At 33.9% G+C, this 18,377-nt stretch overlaps 2 protein-coding genes and 1 long non-coding RNA gene across 3 annotated transcripts; 1 reads left to right on the top strand and 2 right to left on the bottom strand.

The window, feature by feature from the left end:
* Positions 1-8,153: 8,153 nt before the first annotated feature.
* On the bottom strand, positions 8,154-11,202 carry LOC111413627 (adhesion G protein-coupled receptor L3-like). The gene is made up of 2 exons (XM_023044662.2): positions 10,856-11,202; positions 8,154-10,808 (listed from the first exon to the last, which is right to left on the bottom strand). Exons 1-2 carry the CDS (start codon positions 10,913-10,915, stop codon positions 8,271-8,273), a joined length of 2,598 nt encoding a protein of 865 aa, XP_022900430.2. The 5' UTR covers positions 10,916-11,202; the 3' UTR covers positions 8,154-8,270.
* Positions 11,203-11,450: 248 nt separating this feature from the next.
* LOC139431563 (uncharacterized) lies at positions 11,451-14,476 on the bottom strand. The gene is made up of 2 exons (XR_011641647.1): positions 12,315-14,476; positions 11,451-12,251 (listed from the first exon to the last, which is right to left on the bottom strand). It is a non-coding gene; the product is annotated as an uncharacterized lncRNA (long non-coding RNA).
* Positions 14,106-17,335, top strand: LOC111413622 (aminopeptidase N-like). Its single transcript, XM_023044656.2, has 7 exons — positions 14,106-14,868; positions 14,919-15,227; positions 15,278-15,467; positions 15,521-15,768; positions 15,825-16,476; positions 16,528-17,100; positions 17,156-17,335. The coding sequence occupies exons 1-7, from the start codon at positions 14,246-14,248 to the stop codon at positions 17,294-17,296; spliced, it is 2,736 nt and encodes a 911-aa protein (XP_022900424.2). The 5' UTR covers positions 14,106-14,245; the 3' UTR covers positions 17,297-17,335.
* Positions 17,336-18,377: the final 1,042 nt, after the last annotated feature.

An 18,377-nucleotide genomic window follows, 5' to 3' on the forward strand; every position in this document is an offset into this window, starting at 1 on the left:
GCAGTTGCTCACCGATCAGGGTACAAATTTTGTGTCGTCACTCATGAAGGAAATTTGTAAGCTATTAAATATCGACAAAATACAAACCACACCGTATCATCCCGAGTGCAATGGTCTTATCGAGAGAAGTCATCGGGTGATCAAGGACGTACTATCTCACTATGTTAAAAAGGACCAAAGAACCTGGGATGAATGGCTACCCTATGTTCTTCTGGCGTACAGATCAACGGTGCATAGCAGTACGGGCTATACCCCCCACTTTTTGTTATACGGCAGGGAAATGGAATTACCAGTGGATGTTTTTCTCCGACCCTCCAGGTGTAAGTACGACTGTGATGAGAACTATGTGACGGAATTGGCAGCGCGAATGAACCACGTGTATGAGACGGTTTTTGAAAGTTTGCAGCTTGCCGCTCGAAGACAGGCTGAGTATTATAATAAAAGAAGTAAGCACAGAGATTTTTACGTAGGAGAGTTGGTACTCTTAAAAGACACATCTATAAAACCAGGTCTAAATAGAAAATTAGCCCAACCTTGGATAGGACCGTACATGATTACAAAAATTAAAGGACCAGAGAACTACGAAATTACATCAGTAAACGGAAAGCTAAAATCTATTGTACATAGTAATAGATTGAAATCATTTCGAACTAATAAAGAATCAACCCCGAAAGAGTGTAAAAGCCTAGATTCGAATGTACACCTCGAAGAAATAAACGAAGACCGGTATGTTGATCCACATATGCCGATAATCAGTTTACATACACCGGATCTGACTTTTCGAAAAAATACAGGAGTAACAGATTTACTAAATGAGACCCCCTGCCCAAAAATTAATATATGTCCGAGACGATTAATTCTAGAAGAGAGTGATGATACTAGTACAGCAGAAAATCTGGAAGGGAAAAATGAATGTATGAGTAAGGAGTTGTTGGAGTCAATAGCTGAACCTTCTGAAAACCCTTCAGAAATAGAAAGAGAACGTGAGGACGATAGCATTATTATTAAGGCACCAGAATTAATAGATGAACCCCTTGAAGAACCGTTGGCAATACGACGGGAGAGGAGAGCCATAAAACTTCCAGCTAGGTATAGGTAAAGTATAAGGTATACAGGTAAAAAAAAAAAAGAAAAAAAAAATAAATAACTAATAAATAAATAAAAATATTAATATTAAAATAAGTAAATTAATAAGTTAAATACTAAAATTAAAAAAAAAATAAATTTATTTATTTTTTTTAAATAATAAAAAAAATATATAATTAATAGCTTTTATTGTCTATTCTGTTGTTGATTACTAAACACCGGAAAATCGGATTTTTGTTTTTGTTTGTTTCAGCGCTCTTAACTACTTTATTGGCGATTGGAGCCTACATAAATATAGGATTAACAATTTATTATCGCATACGATTGTAGCACCCGTAGTGTTAATATTAGTCTCATATCGCTAAAAAAAAAAAACGTTGGAGATTGTTCACAAATAAGGTCCAATTATGTAGAAAAAATGTTACAAGTGCAAATAGTCCAAAGAGCCCGGATTCACCGACAAATCGTATATAGAAACACATAAAAATCGCTTATTGTTGGCCCCGTTATCACCAACCACCGTTAGTTTGCTCGCTAAGAATGAAACGAGTTATGTCGGCCGTGCAATCGGAGAAGTCCTGTACATATTGAAATGTGTACCAAAGAGAGTGCAAGTAAGAAAAACGTATACTTGTTACCATGAACTTCCTGTCTCTGATACGGATAACCGGTCCTATTTTGAGTCGCCAATGACATATGTACTTCTGGACTATGCAGACCAGGTTGACCGCAACCTCATTAATTCACCAATGTATCAGATTGAAAAGCCCTGGGTAGCCTTAACTCCACTGCAGGTATCCCAGACACCACCTGATGGACTTCTACCTTATGAAGATTCAGAAATCAAAATTTAGTACCATTATGAATTTGGGAGTGGCCGAAATTTATAACAACGAAGACGTCAGACAAGCACAAGAACTAGTACAAGTCGGCTTGGAACGATCAGCTATAAACAATGTCATTATTAGAAAAATCCAGGGAAAGAAGACAGAAAAATAAGGACTGGATTCAACTATTTCATGCGGAAGAGTTGCGTAAATTTGCTAAGAGCACGTTATCGCACGAGTGATTGTTTTATTGTGTTTCGTAAAGGGACTCGCTAGCGTGATATTGAATGGCTACGCAATATTTAAAACCTTGGGATGAGGTATCGTCATCTTGGCCAGTTGTGGAAAAATTTTACGATGTGGCTTTTTAATCAGAGAAGGGGTGAGGATCTTGCTTCGCCAGAAACTCCGACTAACATAGTTCCTGAGGCAACCAATTCCACAAGCCCTGAAGTGATGGTTTCAAATATATATTCTGAGGTACCGACCTCTCCAAGTTGGATGCGGAAATAAATGGTAACCAAGATTCAGACAACTTCGTCTGTTACAGATCCTATTAAACCAAGAATACTTACTCCGAAATTGTCCTTCATTCAAAAAAATCCTGAAATATACGATTCCTATCATTTGTAAATAATCATTAAATAAAAAAAAAAAAAAAAAAAAAAAACATTCTAAATAAATCAACAATGTCTTATCGTCGACACATAAATGGAGCCAGCTGAGAACATGTTTATTTTCCACCGAACAAATGTAGTAGCACCCGTCAGGTCGCCCCGAGATGTGATGACAGCTTCTCTACTTCGACTACTTGACTGTGCGTGCGTGGTAGTTCTTAAACGTTTTGGTGTGAAGGACTATGTTACAACTTTTAAAATAATTTTTAATAAATTAAGTTTAAAATCGGTGAAAGACTCTTAAGAAAGTGACTAAAATGCATATGTAAAAAAAAAAAAAAATTGACTTTTTGTTTCAAAAGAATATCAATAAAAATGTGTTTTCGTAATTAAAATTATGTGAAAATTGGACTCTATGTTACTGAGAAGTGTTTAGATGTAGACTTTTTGTAACGACTGAGATTGTCGATTCTTAAGATTTCAAGTAGATATCGGAAATACTAGAATGCGGTTTGTATTGTTCATTTTGGTATCATAAATAAGGCTCTTAGGGGAGCCTTCTTTTAAAAAGGTGGGAGGGATGTAACAAACCGCATTTTGGGATTCGAAAGCGATTAAAAAAAATAATAAAACGCAATACAGGCAGAACTTTGTAATTTAATTACGAAGTTGCGTCTTGAGAACCGAGGGTCCAGACTAAATACTACGTAGGCGGTTCTGGCAGGAATGTGCCGAGGTGGCAGTTAGAGTAGATGGAGCAGGGAAGAAATGAAGAAAAAATCGGGGAGTCGGTTACGGGATTGGAACAGAAAAGCATCGGGCGAAACCGGGAAATTAAAGTTTTTGTTGTGTTTTTAAATTCGAGTCGTGCGATTTGAACTTATAGCAATTTAGTTATAAAATTCGTTGAATTGGATTCTCTTTCTTCGATGAATATTTTACTTTAACAAACGGGTAAGCGTTATTAAAATCTTAAACTTCCGATTTCTCATTGAACCTGCTAACCACCTCGGCAAATTCCGTAATGATGTTGTTGAATAGCTTATGTCATGTAATTTTTACTTTTTAAAATCTTTGTCAGTTGTTTTTTTTTATATATAATATAATACGTTCTTGTTCAAAAATAAAGCAAACTTATTCTTTAGCAGTGAAATTTCGTTTTCTTTCAATCTATTTTTATTCTTAATTTCAAATTACTGCCGTTTGCTTTCAAGTGAACGAATGCAGTGTGCCAAACCCTAACTCAGTCATTGCTAGCTATCAAGAAAACGGTAGTGCGTGGACAGTTGGGTACGCGAGCCGCTCCGTGGACCTAGCTAGGAAACCCACTACGGGAAACGAGAAGTTCTCGAGAGCTAGTTTGTGACATTATGCTGAACGATTGTTTATAATTGAAATAATCGGACCCAATTTTATGCGGCGCTCTTATAACTATATGTTTGCCATCTAGTGCCCCAATGCAATTTGGGAAGTTCCACTTAGTTTGAAATCCATTAATTATATCTACCCATTGATTTTCTTCACTGGGCACCTAAAAACATATTAATGTATATAATAATATATTTATAATCAGGCCTATATAATTTTTTTCTTGTTATAGGATATTACTGTATTGGCAAATGAAAAGCCAGATTCACCTGAAGATAATGCAATAGCATCTCAACAATTGAACGAAGAACATCCATCCACACCTAAAGAAACGCAATGCCAAAACGACGCTTTAAAAAGAAAGTTTCAACACACTTCTACAACAACACCTCGTAAAAAGAAGCTATGTTCGACACCTGCTGGTGACATTAATTCTGCGATAGACAAACTAGATGATATTTCTAAAAGAGCTGCTAATGCCAGTGTATCAAAAGAAGATTGTTTCGATCATTTTGGAAAATATATTGCTTCTACCACTAGGTCGATCATCACAACTACAATCGGAAATAGTTTCTATGATTTTGAAACCGACAATTCCCACATATTCAATACTCTCCAGCGCGTACTCACAGAACTCAAATTTCATTACAAATTCGACTACAAACTCGGAAAGTATTCAAAGTGGACCACCATCGATTGAAAATATTCAAAACTGGACTCAAGATTCTGTTTTTTCAGCTGCAGAAGATATATAGGATCATTTGATCTCTGAGTTAACTTCGGCCATGCGCAATTAGCAAATGTACTTACAAATAAACATACAAATACTTCTATGTATTTGCTTTGGGAAATATATGTTTTGCAAACCATTACTTTTTATTACCTTTCTGTTTACAATATTTTATAGTTTAAATGTGCCCCCCATGAGCCTACGAAAACTATACGAGAATTTAGAGGAAAGTCTAGATGCCATACCAATAATAAGAATACCGTTTGGAATTAAATAACGTTTTTACTTACCTTAATAAATTCTTTTAGAGCATCACACACTGCATCTAAAACTACTTCTATAAATTTACTTATCGATGATTTGGGTACTCTAAATAAATATTCTAAACTTTTAAAAGAGTCTCCAGTAGCTAAATATCGAAGTGTTATTTGCAGTTTCAATTTGGCCGATAGAGCTTCTCTCATATTAGTGGATTTTCTTTGAATTTTGGGGCTAACGAGTTCCAATAAATAATTAAAATGGTGTTCCGACATTCTAAGCAAATTTTTAAAATCTTCAGGGTACTTGGAGATGTCTTTCATTAAACTAGTATGACTTCTTTGTAGAATCCATTTCCTTGTCCACCATCGTCTTTTCTTTCTTTTTCTTGCCAAATTTTGTGAAATCCTGTCTGCTATCACACCACACAAAACTTGACATGCTTCTGCCACCAAGCACTGCATATTCGAGACTGAAGCAAATACTTACCGTGTAAACCCGTTTCACGAAAGAGGCATGACCACAGTCGTGAAATAATTAGATTCGTGTTACCACGCGGGTGCCTCTTGTTCGTGATTCACAACCCATGTCAACGCGGCTTTAGGTTAGTTTTGTTTACAAACATTAATTATACCATGAAGTTTTCTTTGGCAATTAGTAATGGCAATTATAGCGTGAAGTTTTCTTTTGTAATGTCAATTATAGCGTGAAGGAATGTTAGGTAAGGTTAGTTTTGTTTACAAACATTAATTATACCTTGAAGTTTTCTTTGGCAATTATACTCTGTTTTTAAACCAGGAGGAGTATTTTAAATTTGTCACCAGATTGACTTTGCATGTGATTGGTTGAATGCGAGGAAGGTTCACACACAGGCAATTTTGAATTTTGATTTTGAATTTGAAGGTTAGGTTATTGACAATTCGACAGTTTCGTGTCAATAGCTTTGTTCGTTGGGACTGCACTACTCTGCACGACATGGCACTCGTATGACGTCATAGTGCAATGAAGTGTAAGTCAGTGCAATGTCCAACTGCACTATCCCCAACGAACACACAACATCTGCACTAAACTGCATAGTGCAAGTGAGTGCAAGTAGTGCAGTCCCAACGAACAAAGCTTATAAGTGTATTTAATGCCACCAAAATCGACAGGGTAGTTTTTAAATTATTCCAAAAAAGTAGGGGTAGTTTTCTACTGCCTCTACTGGGATTGAATATACTGTGTTCTCTAATACAACAAATATTAATTATTATAAGGTTTTATTTCTTAATATTTAATATTAATTATTACAAAACACGTTTTCAAATATTCCGTCATTTATTGAACTTAATCCAAAACAGGTGCAACAAAATCTGCACTAACTTGCACCGGCTGCACTAAATTGCACTGCATCTGGCCCAACGAACAGTATGAGTGCAACTGCACTAAACTGCACTATCCCCAACGAACACACAACATCTGCACTAAACTGCATAGTGAACAACACAACACGATGCGAGGTTTAAATATTTTATATAGACTGTACCCAAGACTGTACCACAGTATAGGCACGTATAGGCTATCTTTTATTCTGACTGGATCGAACCAGTGACGTCAATTTGCGGGGTAATAATCGATACTACAGAGGCATAGGGAATGAGGTAACCTTATGTTCTATAAACCTTGCTATCATACATCACTTTTTATTATATTTTAGGTTATGTTGAAACTGTCAATGGTATATTTTGTATTTTAATGTTGGTAATCTGTCAAATGTGATTGTCGTGTATTGAATTTAAACTTTCTTGTTTTGAATAGGTTGATTTTCAACAGGTTAAAATGAGGTATTACAACATAAACATATTAACTCCCTACATCAAACACACTGAAAAATATAATGGTACAGAGAGAGCAGCTATTTTTAGAGTTCGGGAGGTTTTCGTGGAGGTGTGTATGGTTGTTTGAGATAGGTATATATCTTGTAGGTATAATTTGTTCGTTTAGGCATGTTACATCAGGACAGTTGTTGAGGAATTTATTAATTTCATAGTTTTCCATTATTTCTAAATAGTAACTTTTATTGATATGATGAAGGATTCTGGAATTTTTATCTTCGTTAAATTCATGTTTTGAGTTAAATGTTAAGTGATTTCCGAAGTTGGAGTTATTTTTGTGTTTATGTTCTCTTATTCTTTTTCTAAGGCTTCTGCCTGATTCTCTAATGTACGCTGCTTTACAAGTGTCGCACTCTAGTATGTATACACCATTGTCGTCCAGTCTATTTATTTTGTCCTTATTGTTTATAAGCATTCTTTCTAATGTTTTATTTGGTTTGAACTTAAGATTTATATTATATTGTTTTAAACTCTGTTTTATTTTATTGGATATGTTGCCTTGGAATGTTATAGCTCTATAATAAATACTTTGATCTTCATTGTGCTGATTCTTTAGAGTGGTACAATTAATCATTTTTTGTTTTTTCTGTTGTTTGTTTATAATATTATTTATTATGTAAGTTGGGAAGTTATTATTTTTCGCAACTTGGTAGATTGTATTTATTTCGGTGTTCATTTTTGAATTGTATGCTCTATGTATGTGTGATCTAAAAGCAGCTAGTTTATGTGCGTTACGTATGACTGCATCTGTCTGTGTTGGTTTTCTGTATGTGTTAAATATAAAACCGTTATCCTGTGTTCTTTTTATGTTTATGTCTAGGTAGTTTATTTCGTTATTTTTCTCTTGTTCTATCGTAAATTGTATCTTGCTGTGTATTGAGTTAATATATTTATGAATCTTGTTTATAGTGTTGTTGTCTTTAGTATTAACAATGACTAGTATGTCATCTACATACCTTTTCCAAAATTTTATGTTTTCAAAATATGGATTATTATCTTTATTAATTATAAGTTCAGTAATCTCATTTAGAAATATGTCAGAGATCAAACTGCTCAAAGGAGACCCCATTGGTAAACCCTCTTCGTATGAATATATGTTATTATTGAATTTGCAGAAATTTTGTTGTAAACTGATCTCGAATAGGTTGAAAATGTTATTACGATCATTTAGGTCTGTTATGTTATGTGATAGAATGTCTTTAATAATGTTCAATGTTTGTCTGGTGGGGATGTTGGTATACAGGTTGACGATGCCTGTATACCAACGAACGAATGAAATGTGCAACTTAGGTTGCATATTTAATAGTGGTGGAGGTTTTAATAACAAGAATTAAAAAAATCGTATCTCAAGCAATAATTGAGATATCAGGATGAAAGAAGAAGCATTTTAAAGGAAATTTAATCTAATTTTATTGTTATTATGATTTATTGCATACAACCACCATGATGTGAGTTACTCAGCATCACAAGGCATTGAACACACAATCTTAATGAAAAAAATTGTTGCTATTTATGAATTAGACCAAATAGATTTCTTAACAATCTCCCCACTACTTTTATCTAAAACAACATAAAATATAAATAAAACGAATCCTTGTAACGGCGCAATTAAAATAAAAACATAATAACAAACATCCTCAAAAATACCTCCTTGTCTTATATTCATTAAAACCCCCGAAATCCAACTTCCACCCAAAAGAAACCAAAGCAAAACGGTTAATTTGAATTGGAATAGTTTCTTTTGGGCATCAATCGAAGGACTTCCGGAAATTTTAGTTATCACAATTACAAAAACGATGATATTGAAGCACAAAATGATAGAAACAGGGATAACAACGAAATATAAATGAGGTTCATGTTTTGGATAACAAAATTGAATCTCCCCCGCATCGGTTCGATAATATTTTTCATCCAAGTAACATAATATCGATGTAAATGAGATTAAAAATGGTACAATCCAACGAAAGAAAGCGCCGCTACACGATGATTTTCGAACGATCTTTTTAAGTTTTTTGAAAATTTTCATAAAGTTTTCTAATTGTGATAAACCGAACATAAACATTAACAAAAATTTTTCTAACACGAGAAAATGTAACGAAATAGCGAAATAAATACAAAATTTTGTGTTTAAAATGTTGTTGTTTGCGTCTATGATTAAAAGTAACGATGCTTCCAGGAATATCACCAGAGATAATTGAGTTATATAAGAGCGAGTTGATCTCCATTCGCGTATACTGAGTGCTAATAATAAAACAATACAACAACCTATGGCCGATAAAAATAATTCAAATGCAGAAATGAAATCGATGATTTTATCGAAATAAGTTATTCTACGCGGTATCACTATATCAGATGATACAATTAATAAAGCAAATTTTGTGAGATGATAACTTTGGCATTCAATTGATTCCGGGTTAATTTTTGTTAACACATCAAACGTTGACCACATTTTTGTTGTTTCATCCCAAAATCCGCATTTATATGCTTTGTTATCTTCACGAGGAAAATTTAAAATAATCGGTTTTGAAAAGTTATTAAATTTTTTAATCCCCACAAATTTAACATCGACAACTTTCCCATTAATTTCGTCATTTTTTAAAAATAATTTATTATTTTCAAAGTTAATAACGTTCATTACAAAATCTTTTTCTTCTCTTGGAGTTAATTTTAACGATTTTAAAAAAGCTTTGGTTAAAGCGACATCATATCCATTAAATTTTTTTATTTTAAACGGATTTAATGAAAAATATTTGATATCGCCGTGATTTTTAATTACATTGGAATTATTTTTTGTGCTAAATATTGTAACGAAACGTTCGATATTCTTAATTATTCTTGATTTTGTGGTTTGTGATACAATTGGTAGCTTTGAAATTGTATTAATGATTGAAAAAATTTCATTCTCCCACGATTCATTAAAATTTGGTGTGTTTTCGAAAATGTTTATGATGATATGGGCGTCGATTTCGCTTAATTTTTGATTTATTACAATGTTTTGTAGATCATCCAAATTTTTTTTTGAGTTAATAACATTAATTTTTAATAATTCGGTTGTTGTGGGTGGTAAAGTTTTGTTAAAACAATCAATTTCTTCCTCCCATTCACCCCCGTTAAAGTTATCACCTCCACATTTTCTTGCAATAAATTGATTATTTTTGTCTAAACATAAATCTTGAGGGTAAGCTGTTTCCCCAATTAAAGTTTTTGGCCAAATCAAATTAGTTTTGTTCGATTTTTCCTTAAAACAATACTTCGTACTTTTAATTTCTTTTAAATTTTTTAAATTTAATTCATTTTCAACGTACATCATTATCTGAGTTTTGCTATAAAGTCCAACTTTATGATCCATTTGAATTAGGTAGCTAATTTTAGTTTCATTAACGACACAAATTTCGTTACTTGCTTTATCAATCATTTTTGAGAATGTTGCATAAAAAACTTCATGTTTGTGCTTAATCTGTTGATTTCCAAAAATTAAATTACTTGCAACCGGTTTAATTCTCCCCGAAGCATAACTACAACAATAAAAAATGCTTAATTTTGTAATGTTATTATAATTAAAAGAATATCTTCTCGTCGTTGAATTTTCGTTTAATTGATCATCCTCGAGATTCATTTTAATCTCTGTGGCATAATTTCGGTGTAGTTTACTTTGTTGTAAACACAAAATCTTCAAAGCTTTTTCAGGTTGATCCAAAAATGTATCCAAAACGATCTTTTCATTCTCAACATCCAAAAATAAATTTAATTTTAACGAATTATCCGATTTTGAAATATCAAGAAACTCCTCAACGTGGTAAGAACAATTCAAATCGGGGCTAAATTCTTCATCTTTGTTTTTGTAGTGATGATTCAAAGAGTATGTAGTGTTGAGTTCGCGTAATTTAGGACAATTCGATTTCGATATCGTTACATTTAAGTAACAATAATCACCATAAGTAATAAATCCTTTAGGACATTCGAAGTCGAAGTAAAAGTTATTTTTTGCCTCTTCAGCCTTTGTGGGTTTTATCTTAAATTCTTGATTCACAACCCATTGGAGCTTATTCTAAAACAAAATGTTTATCTTTAAATTGATACAAAAATCAAAATTACCTCTTCACAAAAAACGTCTTGAAGAGAAAGTAATAAAACGCAACAAAAAATAAACATCATCTTTGAGTTAACACTTAAAAGTGAAATAGACGATTTTAAATTATTTATTTAAATGTTACAGGATGTGTCATTTTGATAACGAAATGTCAGACCACAATAACCAATATTCTGCGTTTTTAAATAAATGGAAATTAGTAATCAACTTAATTAGCAAATATCAAATTTTAACACCGAAAATTTATTGTCATTAAGTTTAGTTTATCTTTAGAATATCTCAAGGTGATCTGATACGTCTTCTATTTTACAAAAAGAAAACACTTCAAATATATCTTTATCTATTTTTATAAATTTTTATGATTTTAAATTAAATCAAAAGCATTTTAAAAAAATCGTATCTCAAGAAATAATTGAGATATAATAAGAAGCATTTTAAAGGAAATTTAATTGTTCCATAAATAATTTCTTAGTTACCATAATCGTGGTAGTTACAACATTTTGATTAAGGTTGCATATTTAATAGTTTTATCCTATCTCAAAAAATAATTGAGATGTCATAAAATAAAAAGTAATAATTTCTTAAACTAAAACTAGAAACTTTCGGGTTTTGCCGTGCGTCTTTTAATAAAAGGTTTGACGTTTCGGATGCCATGTTGCAACCTTCTTCAGAAACTGGTTCGAAGTGACGAGATCAAAAATCGGTAACTATATATAAGTCGGAAAAACTAATTAATAATCAGTTAACGCTAATTACAAGCTAATTAATAACTAATTGCGTCGCGTCCGATGTGAGGCGGGACGAGGTCTTCGTGTTCACCACCATCTTCCATGTTCTGCTAAGCTCCCAGCCATCCTCTCTGTTAACGTTATTTTTATGTCGGTGGATCTCTATGGCTTCTCTTGTCAGTCTTTGGTAGTATCCCTAGCCAGCACCTTTGTTTGTTCGTAGTCTATTCGGTGCCCCTCTGCATGGCAATGTTCCGCAACCGCCGACTGCTGGATCTTCTTCAGCCTTACATCCCTCTCATGCTCCTTCATGCGGCACTCGACGTTGCGTCCAATTTGGCCAACATAAACTTTCCCACAACTACACGATAGTCGATAGACTCCCGCTCCTTTTAATGGAGTTAGTTTGTCTTTGGCTAATTTTGCTGACCGTGCCGTACCGCACTACGATGTCGTTCTTCTTGAGGTGCCTAGCAATTCGTTCCGTTACACATGAAACATAGGGAAGACAGATAAATCCAAGTGGTTTTGTACTTACCTTGTCCTCTTTCTGCATTCGCTGCTTGATGGCCTGGTTGATGTCCCTCGAAGTGTATCCATTCTTTTGCAGCACGCCTCGTAGAAAGTGTTGCTCCTTCTTCAAGTTCTCTCCTTCACATAGTCTCGCTGCTCGCTGAAATAACGGATCACGGACCTCTTCTGTTGGGGATGATGATGTGAACATGCCTGTAAATACCTGTTGGTATGGGTCTTCTTTCGGTATACACCAAGTTCTATATCTCCATTTGTCGTCCTGGTGACCAATACATCTAGGAAAGGTAGTTTTTTGGCAGTTTCTGTTTCCATGGTGAACTTAATCATATCAAGTGATCCAAGAACTCTTGGAGCCATTTTTGACCATGTTGCCATATCACAAACGTGTTATCCACATATCGTAGCCATAGTTTTGGCTCTTCTTCAAAGCGTCCTCTTCGAATAATTCCATGTAAAAATTAGCTATAACTGGCGATAGTGGAGATCCCATGGCTGCCCCTTCGAACTGCTCGTAAAATTCTCCTTTCCAGCTGAAATACGTCGACGATAAGCAATACTCCACCAGATCTGGCACGTATTCTGGTAAACCCTCCGGAATGAGTTTTCGGCGAAGACCCTCTACAGCATCCTTAACTGGTACCCTAGTAAAAAGGGATTCCACATCGAAACTTACCAACATATCCCCAGCCTCCAGCTTTACACCTTTTACCGATTCCACAAAATGTGTAGAATCCCTGACATACGATTCCGTGTTACCTGTAAAGGGAGACAGAATCTTTGCAAGATGTTTGGCCAGCTGGTATGTTGGGGAGTTGATGGCGCTGACGATAGGGCGGAGGGGGACGTCTGGTTTGTGAATCTTCGGTAGTCCGTAGATTAAACAAACCTTTCTGCTGTTCTGCTGGAATTCCTGTGGTTTTTATCAGTTCCTTCATTTTTCTTACGATTTTGTCTGTGGGGTCCTTCTTAATCTTCCTGTAAGTGGCTGGATCCAGTAGGTTCATCATTTTGTCGTCGTATTCTTTCCTGTCCATAACAACGGTGGCATTCCCCTTGTCTGCTGGTAACACGACGATTTCTGACTTTTCTTTTATAGATCGGAGTGCCTTCTTTTCACCAACCGTCAAGTTGGATTTTGGTGGTTTTGCTGACTTCAATACTCTCGCAACTTCTTGTCGGATCTCTTCGGCTTTCAGTGCAGGCATCCTCCTTTGGGACCTTCTTCGGGGCGATTGCATAGTTTCGCACAAAGGTTTCGTCTTTCGATAGTGGGACATTCGATCTGTTAATGACGATTGTTTCTACTGGTAAACTATTACTTTTCTTCTTTTGCGACCGGCGTTCCAGAGATTCAAACTTCTTGATGTGTGTGGCACGGGTCTTCTGAAATTCGCGATTAGCCTTCTCCATTGTTAGTCTGTCCACTTTGTCCCAGTCTTCTCCGGATATACAATTGGAAAGTGAGAGGTGGAGTCGTAGTAACTTCTCACTTATTTTTTGTAGATCATTGAAGGTCTTGTGGATTCTTTCTCGTAGCAGTGCTAATCAAAATTCTACGTGCTGCAGCGGAGTCGATGTGGTGCTTCACCTTCAAGAAGGTTGGCGTTACTTTCTTCTCTCTGCATCTTCGTAGAAAGGCCAAACTGCTCAACAGCTTGCGTTGTCTAATTCGTGAGTTATCCAAATCCTTGATTTGTTTGTTGATATCCTCCCCATAAAGGTTAATAATATAAGTACGAAGGCTTTCACGGCCTTCGTACGAAAGTTTCTAGTGTTAGTTCTAGTTTTAGTTCTAATTTTAGTTTAATTCACACCGGCCGTGAAATAATACTTATAATAATTTCTTAGTTATAATAATCTTAGTAGATATGATTCTTTTGGATCTATCTAATTTATATGCATTAATTTGGTTTACCTTTAGTATATCTGCAAGGTGATCTGATTACGTCTTCCATTATATAAAAAGAAAATCAAAGATCGTTTTTTTGTGATTAATAAGTACTTTTGCTATCATCCAAAAAAACACTTCAATTTCATTTTTATCTTTTTTTATAAATTTAAAAGGAAAAGTACAAAAGTTTTAGAAGTACGCCAACCTTTCCGTTGGTCAAGTTGAATTAATTCGGTTGCACCATGAAAATCGCAATAATTATAAGTGTGTTTTTAGTCTCTTCTTTTATTTCTTGTTCTTCCGCTTCGAACGCAACTAAAGATTTAAATCCAGAAGATTATAGGTTACCGAGGAATGTTGCTCCAATTCAATACGAAGTTTTGTTGGTTCCAAACTTTGAAACTGATACTTTCGCCGGAAACGTAGTCATCTATATTAATATTTTAGAAGCAACCAGCTCAATTACGTTACATTCAAGAGATCTAAAAATTTATTTGGAAAATATTAATTTTAGTTGTGCAAAAGCTGGGGATTTTTATCCAACTTCCATTGAATTTTCTGAAGATGATCGACAATTTTTTATAATTAATCTTCCAGTTACTCTTGAATCAGGGGATGTTTGCACTTGTATGATTTACCAATTCGAAGGGATTTTACACGTCGATCATGAAGGATTTTATTTGGCTAAATACACCAATGAAGACGGTGAAGTGCGAAAATTGGCAACAACACAATTTCAACCCACAGCAGCTAGAAGAGCGTTTCCGTGTTTTGATGAACCCGCCATAAAAGCTTTCTTTAAGTTTACCATTATGAGACCACACGATTATATAAGTATTACAAACACCGAATTGAGTTATTCAGAGTAAATTATTCAACAAAGTATTTAAAAAAAATTAATCTTATTTGATTTAGGGAAGTCAATGATGTTAGTGTAGTTGACTTTTTTCAACAATCCCATAACGTGATGTCAACGTATTTGGTGGCCATCGTTGTTGCTGATTTTAAGTACGTACAAGATGGGAGTCATAGAGTTTTGGGCAGACCACAATTTATTAACGAAGGTCGTGGAAGTTATGCTTTATCTCAAAGTAAACCTTTACTTTATGGAATTGAGGACATCGTTAATGTTGATTATAGTTGGCCTAAAATGGATCAAGTTGGGATACCAGATGATTATTTTTGGGCTGGAGCTATGGAAAATTGGGGACTGGTGACTTATAGGTAAATTGAAAATAAATTTGAAAGACGAATTAATATTATCTATTTTTTAGGGAATCATTATTACTCTACAAAGAAGGTTTGACATCGAGCCAAGGTAAACAAAACATAATTTTAATTATGGCTCACGAATATGGTCACAAATGGTTTGGAAATCTGGTAACACCAGATTGGTGGAATGTTTTATGGGTTAGCGAAGGTTTTGCAAGTTATTTCGATTATTTTGGACCGGCAATTGATACGGTATTAAAACATTTTTTATGATAATAAACAAGAATTAAAAAAATAAGTTTTAGGTTGAACCTGGAATGGAAATGGATGCACAATTTGCTATAAGACATACTCAAAATGCTTTAAGACAAGATAGTGCGATGAATACAACCCCGATGCGCCGAGAAATAAGCAGTGTTAGCACACCAGCTGAAGTCATGAGCATGTTTAATTTTGTTGTTTATCCAAAAGCTGCGTCAGTTATAAGAATGGTGGAACAAATTTTAACAACTCCCGTTTTTCGACTGGGGTTAACAAATTACTTAGAGACGCTGTAAAAAAATTACTTTTTTATTCACTTCCTACACTAATTTTTTTATATATTTTTAGCCAATACACCACAGCTATTTCTGAAGATTTATATCGGTTTTGGCAAGAAGCTGTTGATTCCAGCGGGATTTCTTATTTACCACAATACGAAAATGTATCATCAGTAATGTTAACGTGGGAATTAAACGCTGGTTATCCTTTACTTACTATTAGCAGAAATTATGCCACCGGTAATGTTAATTTTGAACAACGAAGATTTCTCGAAACAAACGTCGACGATCCATCAATTTGGAGCATCCCAATAAGTTATTCAACCACATCCTTCTTAAATTTCGCCAATACAGAACCACTAACCTGGCTTCTCGATCGATTTGATTCAGAATCACTCGATATCTCATCAAATGAATGGTTAATTGTAAATAACCAACAATCGGGATATTTCAGAGTTAATTACGACATTACTAATTGGTATTTGATCATCAGTTATCTAAATACAGTTGACTTCGACTTGATTCATCGAAATAATCGTGCCCAATTAATCGACGATTCATTCACTTTGGCTCGATTTGGTGTTATAGATTATTTCATTCCTTTAGATTTGAGTTTATATTTAATAAGGGAAACAGATTTTATTCCTTTATGGCCGTATTTCCAAACACTTTCTTTCTTGGATATTTACATGCAAAATAGTGCATTTTTAACGCAATACAGGGTAAGAAAATGAATTCGAAATTTTATAATTATTAAGTTAATCGTTTTTTAGAATTATTTCCAAGGCGTTTTAAGCACCGCTTTTAACACGGTTGGATTGAGCGAAAATTCCAATGATAGTCATTTAGTAAAGTTATTGCGTCCACAACTTTTGCATTGGATATGTAGACACGGACATCTTTCGTGTCGATTCCATTCCTTGACGGAAATTCGTAATTGGAGAGATAATGGAGTTTTGGTTCCTCCAAATGTTCAAACGGTTTATGCTTGTTCTGCACTTAGAGTTGGAAACCAAGGGGATTTCGATTTCCTTTACAACCTATACTTAACTTCTGAACTTCAAGTTCGCGAAAGAATGATACCGGCTTTGGGTTGTGCCGAAAATGAGGAAGTTTTGGAAAATTATTTAAACATTATTTTGGCGGAGAATAGCACGATTTTATCACAAGATCGTTTGCCGGCTTTAAACGCGATTCATGGAGCTGGATCTATTGGACTTGAATACTTTTATTCATATTTTAAACAAAATTACGGTTTATTTAGGGCGAGATTTTCTGAAAGTCAATTTAGATCTATTGTTAATTCATTAGCGAATCGGTTTACAACAGAAGCTCAATTACAAGATGTAAATAATAATTTAGATTCAATTTTTCAAGTTGATTCATTATTTCTTTTTTTAGTTCCGTGAGTTTTCAACTCTTTCCGATGCAGCTGAATTATTTGAAACAGCTATAAATAACACTTCATCAAACGTGCAATGGGGTACAAGAAATGTTCCACGCATTGGAGCTTGGCTTACTACAAGAAGTAATGTTTTGTAATTAAAAATGTAATTATAAATTAATAATAACTAATTCAAGCAAAAATATATTATGTTATCTTAATTATAATACGTGGTAATATCATCTTTTAGATGAACTTTGATACAGTGTGATACCATTACATAGTCCAAAAACTCTTCTTTATCATTCGACACTTTATAAAGCAGATATTTATTATCCTCCATCTGTAAGATTTAATCGAAATCGCTTGATCTTGAATGCCGAGTAGAAATTAAAATCAATTTTAAGCTTGGTTAAGTATTGGTATCAGATTTAATTCAGTTATACGTAATGAAATTGTAATAACATAACCAAACAAAATAATAACTCAAATTAACCGTATTTAAGGTAAGTGAAATTTTAAATTGAAATTAAAATAAAAAAAAAACGAATAATAATGAAATTGAAAATTATAACTTAGCTTATCTTGTAGGTTACTGAAGTTCTCGGATAAGGAAACTTGGACTCTTCAAAAGGAATCGGTTCTTGTAGTTGGATTAATTGGATCAGGAACTAGTTAATTTTCTTGTATATTATTAAAGGTGAATAATTTTAATTCAAATAACCTTTTTATCTTCTTATTTAACTCATTAAATAATAAGTTTACTATTTTTGAGGTTATATCACAATGGTGATTGACAAGTAACCCAACTTTTATTGCACAAAATTAGCGTGCGCTTCTCGTCACGTTCAAAATCAACTAAAATTTATCAGTTTCGTTTGTTTACTGCTTGGACGTTTTAAATAACGTGTTCTGATTGGTTAAATTCTTCAACTTGAAATTCGTAATTTAAATTTCTCCGATATTGCCAACTTCGAAATGTCAAATGTCACCGATTAAATTTCATCAAAAATTATTAAAATTTCTATTTTAACAATATTTATGCATGAAATGTTGTAGTTTTATTGCTTTAACTTTGTTTTGCTGATTTCGGAACATTTTCTTTTAGATTTCAACGTCCAGCTTCAAATATTTAATCTACGGATTTTCGTCCAATTCTTCATCAAAACTCCCATATGATGGATGGTTTTCCTTCTTGACATGCTAATATTATCGTTTTCAATGGTTTCAATCGGACAA

This window comes from Onthophagus taurus, chromosome 10, assembly GCF_036711975.1.
Source record: "Onthophagus taurus isolate NC chromosome 10, IU_Otau_3.0, whole genome shotgun sequence".
Classification (NCBI taxonomy): Eukaryota; Metazoa; Arthropoda; class Insecta; order Coleoptera; family Scarabaeidae; genus Onthophagus; species Onthophagus taurus.